This window comes from Octodon degus, unplaced genomic scaffold (assembly GCF_000260255.1).
Source record: "Octodon degus isolate 3935 unplaced genomic scaffold, OctDeg1.0 scaffold00157, whole genome shotgun sequence".
Lineage (NCBI taxonomy): Eukaryota > Metazoa > Chordata > Mammalia > Rodentia > Octodontidae > Octodon > Octodon degus.
Genome location: NW_004524733.1, coordinates 5,184,568 through 5,196,506, shown reverse-complemented (window position 1 = coordinate 5,196,506; position 11,939 = coordinate 5,184,568). Strand labels below are relative to the sequence as shown.

Here is an 11,939-nt window from a genome sequence, read left to right as displayed (position 1 = left end):
CAGTCAGATCTTTGAAAAGATAATTTGTTAGATAGAAATAAATACCACAAAGGTGAAATTGTTTGGAACACTGTATAGGACATCCAGGGCTGAGATTGTAACTGAATTTAAATGGGAGAGGATAAGATTGTTTCCTCACCTCTTAATGATGTAGAAGAGTAAGTAAAAACTAAAGAGTACAATACAAATAATACTGAATCTGATCCTGCCAACTTTGGCCACCAATCACTCCCCCTATGAAGATTCAAGTCACTAACGGATGCTATGTAAGTTATATAAATACATGTAAATAAAATAAATATTTATTGAAATTATATGAGTTAAAATATTTATATATTAAGTTATTCATTTAAGTAGATTGAGTTAACATTAAAATTCACATATTTAAGACATCCATATATATAATTTATTTATTTATTTATTTATTTATTTATTTATTTATTTTGGCGGAACGGGGGATTGAACTCAGTGCCTTGCGCTTGCCAGGGAAGCTCTTATTCCACTGAGCCATCTCCCCAGCCCCAGGCATTAATATATTTACATCCCTATATGTGTATCTTTCTGGTTTAAGTGCAGTACAGTGGTATGCTTATATCACTTATAATTTATCACTTTTAATTTACCATATTTCAATTTAAAAAGAAACAAATTCTAATGTATAGAACTATAGGGAATCTCTAGTGTCGTGTGTGTGTGTGTGTGTGTGTGTGTGTGTGTGTGTGTGTACAAGTATGCTTAGGTTTATGGTTAAAATTGAAAAGCTAGTGAGCGTGGTGGCCCAAGCCTAAAATTCCATCACTCAAGAGGCTGAGGCAGGAGGACTGGCAAGAGTTCCAGGGCAGCCTGCTGTTACAAAGTGAGTTAAGCAAAGTCCTGTCTCAAGAAAAGAAAAGAAAAGAAAAGAAAAGAAAAGAAAAGAAAAGAAAAGAAAATCTTCCCACATTGCCCAAGTATGTAGAGACCTGCCTTTTACAATGTACTTTCAAAGATCATTCCCCTCAGGGTGTGCCACAACAAAAAAGACAATCTGACGCCTAAATTTGTTGTAAAGAACTCAGTCATCTAAAAGTGAAGACATTTTCAATAGGCACTAATATATATTTGACATATAAAGTGGGTTGTTCTAAAATATGCTAAACTTAGAAAAATAATCGTAGCTGTTCTATGAATCCTCCTTCCTGCAGTTCTCCGCAAGTGAGATTAGTGCACACTCAGGGGCATAAGCGCCTGCCTGGCAAGCACTAGGTCCCGAGTTCAATCCCCAGTGTCGCCAAAGCAATAACAAAAACCAAACAAACGAAAAACCCTGCCAGGCTAGAATAGTTTTAGATTTGGGGACAGGTTGCGAGTGTCAAATCAACAAACGTGCTTGGACTGACTAGCTGAAACATAGGCAGAAAAAATAAGCTTGGAGGTTCCCAAGTCTCAATTTCCTCTGCTCTCAGAGCTCAGCCTTGCTCAGCACACCTAGCACTGCGGGCCCTGAGCGGATGCCTGCGCCTGCGCCGCGGGGGCGTGGCAGCCGAGTGGCCCCGAGCGTGCTACGCGGGATGGGCGTGGCCTGACTGGCTATGGGCGTGGCCTGGCTGGTCATGGGCGTGACCTGGGCGTGGGCGTCGCCTGGCTGGCTATGGGAGTGGCCTAACCGGTCATGGGCGTGGCCTGGGCGTGGCCTGGGCGCGGCGCCGGCGGGAGATTTGAACTTCCTCTTCTTGGAGTCATCCCGCGCGCGGTTGAGAGTACAGAGTTTTCTCCTCCTGCCTTTCAACCCGTGGGCCACAGTGCCGGCTAGAGAGATGGTGGAAGGACCAGGCTGTGCTCTCAATGGAGAGAAAATTCGGGCCAGAGTGCGTCCGGGCCAGGCGGTGGCTGCCGTGCGAGGCAGGGCTTTGCAGAGCCGGCCGGGCCCGGTGCCGCCGCCCGCAGCCCCGGCGGCCGAGGGCGCTTTCCAGGTGAGCTACCGCTCTAGCTGGCCTTGGAGGGTGGGGAAGGGAGTGCGACCCTGTCAGCTCTCCAGGACCCCTACTGGCATGTGTTTGCCCTGGTTCAAGTTACCTGGGACTTTCCCAGTGTTTGGCTGTACTTGGAGGGAGAGTTTGGATCCAACTAGAACGCTAAGCTGATGGAATGGAGTCGAGTAATGGGTTTTTATTTCAAGTCACTTTGCTTGCATTCTTAGCAGCTCTGGGTGATCCGGCCTCCTTAAGCCCGCAGCTGCATTCTGCACTGTTAATATTAGGTATGTGCGCTGATGTCTTTCTTCACCTTTTTCAGACTGTAACCTTTTCACATTGAATTCTTAATTGCCTAATATTCTGTCATTGATATGTTTCAGGTAATATGTACTTATAAAATTGCACACAGAACGTTTAGCACTACTCGCTCAGCTTAATATTACCATTTAATGAAGGGTCACTATAACCCAGGCTGGTTTCCTTAAGAGAAATTATTTCTACTCAAAGTAAACTGTAGCACAGCTTCTTTCCACTCGAGTATTCATTGCAGATGGTGTGATAGCCACTTGGTAAGACCTTAGAACTCATACTAAAAATAATTCTGATTGAGCCATCATTCCTTTAAAGCTTTTTAAATGTGTGAATGATTTTATTTTGTGGGCACATGCAATATTGTGGCAATTTCTCCTGCAGAATTTCCTATAGGCTTTGGTCTAAGAAAGAAAAAAATCACTTGCTATGAAATTAACACATGCTTTCAAATGGAAATAAATGAGGTTCTAAATTAGGAAATATATTTTCAAACTCTGAAACAGGATTAGCTTTGTATCTTCCTCCAACTGCCGTTTATTTGACTTGATATGTCAGTAGTTACTCAGTAACTTAAAAAGAAAATGTTTCTTAAGATCATTTCGGCAGACCATACGGGTGAATTTTAGTGTTTCTATATAGATGTTAATGAAAATCACTCTTTTGAATAATCTCAAAGCACCTGAAGAAATAGCAGGTCCCATGTGGAGCCTCTGTCTTGACTGTGAAGATGCACCGACATTCATTAAAGAATAGTATAAGGAAATATGAGTTGGTGTTTTCTGTGCAGGAGAGGTACATGGTTGTATAAGAACTTACAGAAAGGTCAGAGAAGGCTTCTCTGGAGAAGTAACAAAGCTGATGCAGAAAGGGCAAGTTGGAAACCCACAGTATCTAGGCCAAAGCTTGGGCAAAGAGCACCTAAGACCAAACAAAATCAAAGAAACAGAACACCAAGAACATGAGAGACTAAAAGAAAACTACCATGAATGCAAAGGAGAATGAAACAGGACAGATTACCTGCTGCAATATTGATTAGTAGGCAAGACCCAGGCAACTGAGAACTCTGTAGACCAGATTAGGGACTTTGTATTTATTCTTTGAGTCATAAGAGTGTGATAAGATTTATTTACACTTTGAAAAGCTCCCTCTACCTTGGGAAGTAAACAGAGGCTGGAGGAAAGCCAACGAAGGCATCGTGCCCTCCATCAGGATCCTGCTGTGGTGATCCAGGTTAAGTGACTCCTCAGCTTGGGTTTAGGCCCTGGTGTGGATGGAGATTAAGCAGGGGAAGGAAGTCACTGTGTGACAAGTGAAGACTGTGGGGGCTTAGCAATAGATCTGATAGGCATGTCCTTATGGACATCATAATTGCCATCATTCAGCATTAATGTATTTTATATTAGGCTTTATGCCGTATCCTGGAGATATGAAGAAGAATATCATAAGTTTTCCAGCTGCAGGCATCCAACCTGATGTTTTAAATACGCACTACATTGGTATTTAGACAAAACAGTTTTCTTTTAAGTTTGTTGTGATTATTTCTTGCGGCAAAGCTGAAGTGCTTTTATATTTCATTTAGTCATGAGAAAGAATAACTCTGTAATATAGGATTAGACTAATTATATGATAAAGAATATAGGGGGCCAGGGAGATGGCTCAGTAGAATAAGCGCTTCCCTGGCAAGCGCAATAGTCTGAGTTCAATCCCTGGTTCCGACAAAAAAAAAAAAAAATAATAATAATAAAATGAAGAAAGAATATAAAGTCAGAGCAGTAAGGATTTGAGCCAGGGCTTGATCTCCGTTTTTTCAGAGTCCAAGGTTTACACTTTTCACTATGCCGTCACTCCTCTCAGGAATAAAAGATTCGGCAGGAAATTGTCTAGGACACTGGTAGGAACACTGTGATGCTCTGTAGGCGGTAGTGATTGTTTATTAACTACAAAAGTATGACCTTGTCTCTGCAGTGTCTTCAGCCATTTTTAGTTTTGGGCAATTTAGTCAGTTCTCTCACTCCGATAATTGTCTTCTAGTGGCTTCCATTCTCATTTTCAGGTAGTACAAAAACAGTGCAGCTTTTATCCTAACTTCATTAATGACTGGCAGTGATAAATGTCACTTAGCAATGACACTCAATGGATGTTTTTCACCAATAGTTATCCTGTTGTTATGTTTGATACATGAATGGAGGGATTAAAAATTGAGATAGACTTTGTGATCAGGATGAGAAAGCTAGCACTGGATTTACAACCCAATATGGAATTAATTTCCTTGTACCTGTTGGCAAAATAATTCACTTCCTGAGCCTTTAATCTGAGTAGCAATAATAATAATGATGATAACCTTTATAAATATGAACAATCTTACATTTGAAAGAAATGTTATATCCACAGTAAATTTTGTTAAAGCATGATAGGTTGTTGCATACTTCTTGATGATCATTATTGTAATAGATGATCCTGTCTCCTAAGCATATATGTCAGAGAATTAAAAGTACTTAAGTGTTTCTACCATTTGCAGTGATTAATTTTCTTTATAAAGCATTTAAAAAGTGTTATTACTGCATACTATAGTGTTACAGTGCAGAAGACATGAAAATATTACAAAGGAGAGCTAAAACATATTGATTGGAATATAAGATTTAAATTTCAGATAATCATTGTTTCAAAACCCAAGCCAAAGAAGAAAAGAAAAAAACATTATCTTTGTAAATATTCCTATAGCAAACCAGTTACTCCCTTTGCCATATATTGTTCCTCTGTGCTCCAATTTAAAGTTCACAGAAAACACATTTCAGTGCGTCTTTCCCTGTGACAACTGATCCTCGTCTTGAGGAAGAAAGGCTAGCTATAGAAGAATCGCAGCATATGCTGGTCATGGATGCACTGTGTTCTTTCTCTGAGTTTTGATCCACTCTCTTGTCAGCATAAAATCATGCAACTGTCTAAGAGCATTGTATGAAACTCTGCTGGAGCTATGGACTCTTATGTAAGAAACAACACTGGAATATAAATGCACATGTCTGGCTAATGAGCTTTGAAGAGTCAATTCTACGATTTTAAGTGTTGAATGCATAAAATATTTTAGATGAAATCAGTCTGTCATCTGCATATGTTTTCAATCTTCTGTCACAGAACAGGATATGAAACAGTCTATAAGTGTTCAGTTCATTTGAAACAAAGTCCCTTAACTACGATGACTAAAGATTTCATACATGTATTTATGAGTGTCATGGACAGATTAGGCATTTAGTGCAAGGTAAATGGAGAAGAGCAAAGTTTATATAGTACAGAATAATTATGAACTTAAAAGTAAGTTCCATTGGAAATTGTTCATTGTGAGTACATGTATATTTTGTTGGTCATGTTATTTGAAAATGGCTTCTTCATAAAAATAATGAAGCCCTATAGTAAGTTTTCCTCCTACCTTCCCATTCTTCAAAATGGGAAATAAGATCATAGCTCATTGCCATTATTTAAACAAATTAGCTAATCAAAGGAATTCATTTTCCAGATAAATGAAGTTCATTCCAGTAAGTATCCAAAGGGGTTCTAAATATTTCACAGAACATGCATTATATACTTGTTGCCTTCTTAAATGTTTATTGAAAATTTCTCCGTCGTCATTCAGGATCTTTATTATCAGCATCCAGCATTATGTGGAATCAGAAAACAGGGATAACAGAGAACAGATATCACATTATTCTTACAGACAAGCAAATGACAAAAGGTGATTTTTCCATCACTGTTGTGGTTTTATATTCAACATTGTTCAGTATGCTGGAGAGAAAAGAAAATAAAACTCTTAGCGTAGAAGTGAGCAAAATAAGCAGCCTGATCATCGTCGCTTTTGTCTTGAATGGGGGCTTTCTCCCCAGACCCACTGACCTCAGGAACTATTCCTCTGTGAAAAGCTTGTAACTTTGGATGCTCTCAGATAAGGTGCGGAGTATCTAGATTCTGTACAGTGCTCAGAGGTTCTGCTCTTTGTAAGTTATAGGCTATGTGGACCTATCGACCTTTATATATTTTGCAATTTAGAGACCATTTTAAAATTAGGTTCTTTGATGAGTTGGATTAATAGATAAATGGCCTCTAATTAAGAAAAGTGTTACATTAGAATAAAAAGGCACATAAGGAAAAGAGCGGAAAGGAAAATAAAATGTGAGATCTTGTCTGGAGAAAATATATAACTGCAGTAAAGTTGAAACATTTATCTATGAAAAAGTCTTATTGTGTTCTGAAAAGTTCATCTTCCTTGTTCACCCATCGATAGGCAGGATAAATGGTAATCAGTACAATAAATCATGTGCTGTCTCTGAAAATATATGTTGTTTTGAAGATTTCATATTATTAAGCCACTTGAAAATGGGAAGGTGAACCCTACTCAATCATACTTAAAATTGTGGCAAAGGAGATTTTCTTCTGTTTCTGAAAGAGAAAGATTGAAATGTTCAAATAATACAGTAGTGGGATCACATGGGTCAACATGAGAAAGTCAAGTATATATTGGGCAATTGTGTATAGTTATAACAAAGATAATAGGCTTGTAGAAATTAATTTTTGAGTTTGTCTAGGCAGCAGAAGCTTGTAGAAGAGGTGATAACCTGTGTTCTACAGGAGGGCAAATGAATATCTTGTAAATCTTAGATTTATTGCGAAAGCCTTACCCAGTTTGTACACAACAGCTTACAAAATAAGTGGAATAGACCCTCACTGGTATATAGAATTTCCTCATAAAAGAGAATTTTAAAGAAACAGTGCAAAATACATGTAGGGCTTGTGATGGTCAATCATAAGTTGAAAAAAAATGTTTTTTTCCCCAGTACTTTTGCAGAGCTGGTTATTTTAGAAATCATAGTGTCCTTAGAATCAGCAGACTTGCGTAAGGTGCCTGAGGCCTGTGTGCTGGACAACTCAATAAAATGATCTTTACTATTTTATCAAAGCAAATATGAAGTATAAGCAGCAATTAAATGCTAAGTAAATATGTCAAATAAAGAAAGACTGGAGAAACAAAGAGAGAATGAGAACATAGTGCTCTAGGACTGGTTGCTGAACATACATCAATCCCTTCTCAAAGTTGCCCATAACATTCCTTTACTTTAATGGGAAATTCTGATAAATATAATACCTTACTGGCTTTTGATAGGCATGAAAATCTGTCTTCTGATATTGAAGTCTCACTTGATTTTAGGAAAATAAGGGATTGGTATATTAATAGATTTTTAAAGGGAGATTAATTGGGGGGGGGCAAGAAATCATGGGACAGGTACAGCAAATTGGACATGGTAGGTGGGGAGATAATGACACTGTTCTTTTTTTTGGAACCGGGGGTTGAACTCAGGTCTTTGCGCTTACCATGAAAGCGCTTATTCTACTGAGCTATCTCCCCAGCCAACACTGTTCTTTGAAGCTGCAGTCAATTTTATTAAGAAAGGGAGAATGGATCTGTCAGTTTAATCCCTCAAATGTTTACTAAACCACAGGCATTGAGTAAAGATCTTGAGGATACTAGCTAAATACATACGGATAAGGGAGAAATACTAGTCACAGACAAATAATAATTTAGGATCATAAGTACTGTAACCGTGACTGTGGTTTAGAAAACACTATGCTAAATGTGACAAATAAAAACCCGCAAGATTATTCAGCTGCTCCGGTAGGGAAACTGTAAAGCCAGACAGAATTACAAATTGTATATGGGAGCACTGAAGAGATTATAGCAACATTTTATTTTAATTCCTAAGCCCCTCACCAGATATTAAAAAAAAAAACCAACAAACACTTAATTCTTAAACCTAACTAGGCCAAGGTCACACAGCAGGTGAAAGGGAGGAGTTTCTGCTTTCCTGAAGTCAGCTGATAGTGCAAGGTCAGTATTTTTCCACAAATGAATACTTCCCCACATGTGAGCATTCCTGCCTTGGCTTTCTGCCAACATCTGTTACCAGAGTCCCATTTATTGGGCCATAAACATCTTTTCAATATTTGTAGAATTTTCAATTTTTTAAGTATTTACAATATTTTTAAATGTATTTTTAGTACAGGGTCTACAGGTCTTACATGGATCAGGAGCATAATGATCCTCCTGGTTTCAGCCTCCTAAGTGCTGAGATTACAGGCTCGTACCACCATTCCCAGTCTCATTCGCTTTCCCAGTGCGCACTGGGGTTGGGCCAGCATGGCATGCTGGGGATCAAACCTTGGTCCCTGTGTCTGCCTAAGCAGAAGCTTTAATCCTCTGAGCTATCTAGCCCTAGTATTTCCAATTTTTGATGGCATATTGTGTTTTTAATTATGAAGACTAGGGTAAGACTCCAGTAGAGCAAGTAGGAATGCTACAGCTTTCAGGATTTGATTTGAGGTTCTCTTGGGCTCTGCCAGCCAGAACAATAGTGCCCTTTCCCCTGGCAGTAGTGTGAAGATCTGTAATGGTCTTAAGCATTTTGAGTATACTGGCTTTCAGGTCTTTCAACTCCTTCATCTGTGCATACCAGGATTTATTTGTGAGGGCAATATATTCACCTTTGTCTTGATAATAGTGGTCCATTGACCATAGTTTTGAAGAACTGTCTCCTGATACTTTTTTCTTAACTAAATAGCCAAATATTTCCATATTTATGTATTTCTACAATAATAAATATCAATAATAAAATATCAGGTTATTGATGAATGTGTAGATACAGAGTCTTCTCCAGGACAGCCTTTGGTGCATTGACAACAAATGACGGAAAGCAAAATGCATCTTTTCAGAACCTACCGCTCAGCATTGGCTATACAATGTGTGCTTCATAAATTACATTTCACTGTTTTCATACAGGGCACTACAACCAGTTCTTTGCCTCCTATCACTTTTCTAAAATGCTGGTTTGTCACTAATTACTACTAAATTGCTAAATCCTGTGGTTAGGTCTCAGTCTTCATCTTACCTGATTTGTAAGTAGCACTCCCCATGCCTCTTCCTCAAAATGTGTTTTTCATTTGCTTCTAGGACCACATGCTTTTTTGATTTTGGACTCGCATTGCTAACTGCCTTCCCCGTGTCCTTGCTAGCTTCTCCTGCTCTTCGCTGTGACGTCATAGGCTGCTTCAGCAGCGCTTCCTCTCAGCCCCACCTACATGGCACTGCAGTAGCCCAGACCTCAGTTCTTGGGCTGTCCTTTATCTAGGCCGCTCCCTTGCTTATCTGCTCTGTGTCATAGTTATAGACACCATTTCTCTACATATCACTGAGCAATTTCCTGTCTCTGGAGCAGACATCTCTCTTAAATCCAGACTTCTATATCCATCTGCTTATTCAGCATGTTTCCAGTACACCTCTCAACCTTCATATGTCTAATACCATGGTTTTTTCCTTTTCTAATGTGTTTTGCACAAGTCTTTGTCATCTGAGTGGGTGATCTTCCTGTCTTCAATCGTGTTTAGACATCTGACCAATTTTCAATGTGTCCTGCATCTCCACTGTCCAAATCTCCTTCATTTCTTGGCAAGATTTTTGCAGTAGACTTTAAAGTACTTTTCTGGTTCTCCTCCTCAATCTGCTCAGCCAAAATCCTATTGCTGCTAAAGAACAATTTAAAATAACAAAGTAGATCACATTTTTCTTCTACTCTAGTGCTATTTGAAAAACAGCCAGTTCTCTGATAGGACTTTGTGGACCACATAATCTTATTCCTACTGTATATCAAATTTAATTTGCCTCTAATACTCCATTGTGTATGCTGTGGCCATGCTGACCTGTTTGGACTGCCATTCATTTTGTATGACTTAAGGGTTTCTCTGTCATCTAAAACTTGTTCAAATGATGAGATTATGTTACCCTTTAAAACTGTAACCTGTTACACACTCCCCCAATTTTAATCCCTTTCTTATCTCAACCTCTTTCCTAAATCTTCTAAGATAAGGTGTTCTTAGGTTCATTGCCTATGCTTTTCCCTTAGTAGAATGTAAACTACATAAGGACAGGATGTTTTTAATTGTTTGACTGACATATCCCCAGCTTCTAAAAACAAAGCCTGATGCATTGTGGAAGTTCAGTGAACTTTCCAAAATGAATTGATTTAATTAAATGACCATGAATAACCCATTTTGTCTTTCCAGATAGAATATTTGTGCTGTAGACAAAGCCAAGTGAAAAGATGAATCATTATCGCTGTAGGCTTCTGAAATTTTTAAATTATGTAAATTCTTCTCAAAGCAGTTAATTTATCAGCATGAACAGACTTCACATGGAACAGTTGGAACTTCTTTACTATTTTATTAATTGTGACAGCACTGTTTATTTCAGGGATATGTATCTATTTCTTTGCCAGGAGCCACTAAAAAAAAAAAAAAAATGGTAGACAGAATTGAGTAAAGGAAAGGAGGGTGGGGCAGCAAGCAGACAGTGAAAGTAGCCTGATCCTGAGGTTTCCAATTCAGGAGAAGAGAAGTAGAGCAGTCAGATTTGAAAAGGTCCTACCATGAGAAACTTATATGACAGCTGGCAGGATGTTTATTTAGCCAGTCAGATATTGAATGGATATCTAGTTATGGGTTTAACTTGTAAAACTGAAAGGGGCTATCAGAAATTAGGACATTGGGATAGCAGCAGTAGCTTTTTTTTTATCAAAACAAAAAACTGTGAAAAGTTGCTATATATGAAGGTGTGCTATGTGAATGTGTAGTACTGTGTGTGTGTTGAATATTTGTGTAAAGTTCATCACCCATGATGGTGGGAGGCCTAACAGAAGCCAGAAGATTTCAGAGAATGTGGTCGAAAGCTGTTGGTAAGGAACATTGAAAAGGTGGGGGAGGGGAAGAGGTGGTTAATACTAGAGTGATGGAAAAACTAAGCCCTTGGGCTGGCCAAACAGCTCAGCAGATTAAAGTGCCTGCAAACAGGCACAGGGGCCAGGGATTTGATCCCCGAGCCTGCCCTGCACTGAAACAGCAATTGAGACTGCAAGTGGTAGCGCATGCCTGTAATCCCAGCTCTTGGGAGGGTGTAAACAGGCGGATAACTAGGAGTCCAATCTAGTAGTGAGACCCTGAGCAACCTGTAGACCGTTCCCTAAAATACAAAAATAAATAAATAATCTAAGCCCTGATTCATTAAAGTATAAAGATTTTAGATGATAATAAGACCTTAAGCCAGAGACCCTACAAGTACAAAAAGTGATCTCTATCTTACTCATAATAGATCTATATCTGATCTGTATATCATCATCTAAAAACTATCCTGGCTAGTTTATGAGAACAGTTTTCATGTTAATCAGTTGTCATGGAAACCTACCTGGACTCTTGCTATTGTAAACTGTATTGGCTTGAAGTAGATGTAAGTGGCTTAAATCTCTTGTGCAGCAAAAAGTGTCAAGACTCTTGTTGCTTCTCAATTCAGGACTCCGACAGATGTATTTATGCAAGCATGGCACATGTGAAAGGCTGTCTTATCCTGCACTGAGTACTCAACTTGCCTTGCCAGTGCTCAATAATCATTGCTAAACTCTCAAGTTCATCCAAATGAGGCAAGAGAAATCAGAGGCAGAACTTCTGAGGATGTGGTGATATGCGTAGCTTTCCTCCCAGATGTTACAATGTCCTGTAGGTTCTTTTGGTCACTAAAGCAAACTGGAAGTCTGACCCTTGGGGGTGGGGGTGCCTGTGGGAGATAGGAATCTAAGGCCTCAACTA

At 39.0% G+C, this 11,939-nt stretch overlaps 1 protein-coding gene across 1 annotated transcript in view; it reads left to right on the top strand.

The window, feature by feature from the left end:
• Positions 1–1,796: 1,796 nt before the first annotated feature.
• Positions 1,797–11,939, top strand: part of Neil3 (nei like DNA glycosylase 3) — a 45,596-nt gene continuing 35,453 nt past the window's right edge. The window contains exon 1 of the mRNA XM_004642616.2: positions 1,797–1,952. Coding sequence (XP_004642673.1) covers positions 1,797–1,952 — 156 coding nt within the window. The remainder of the gene's footprint in view (positions 1,953–11,939) is intronic.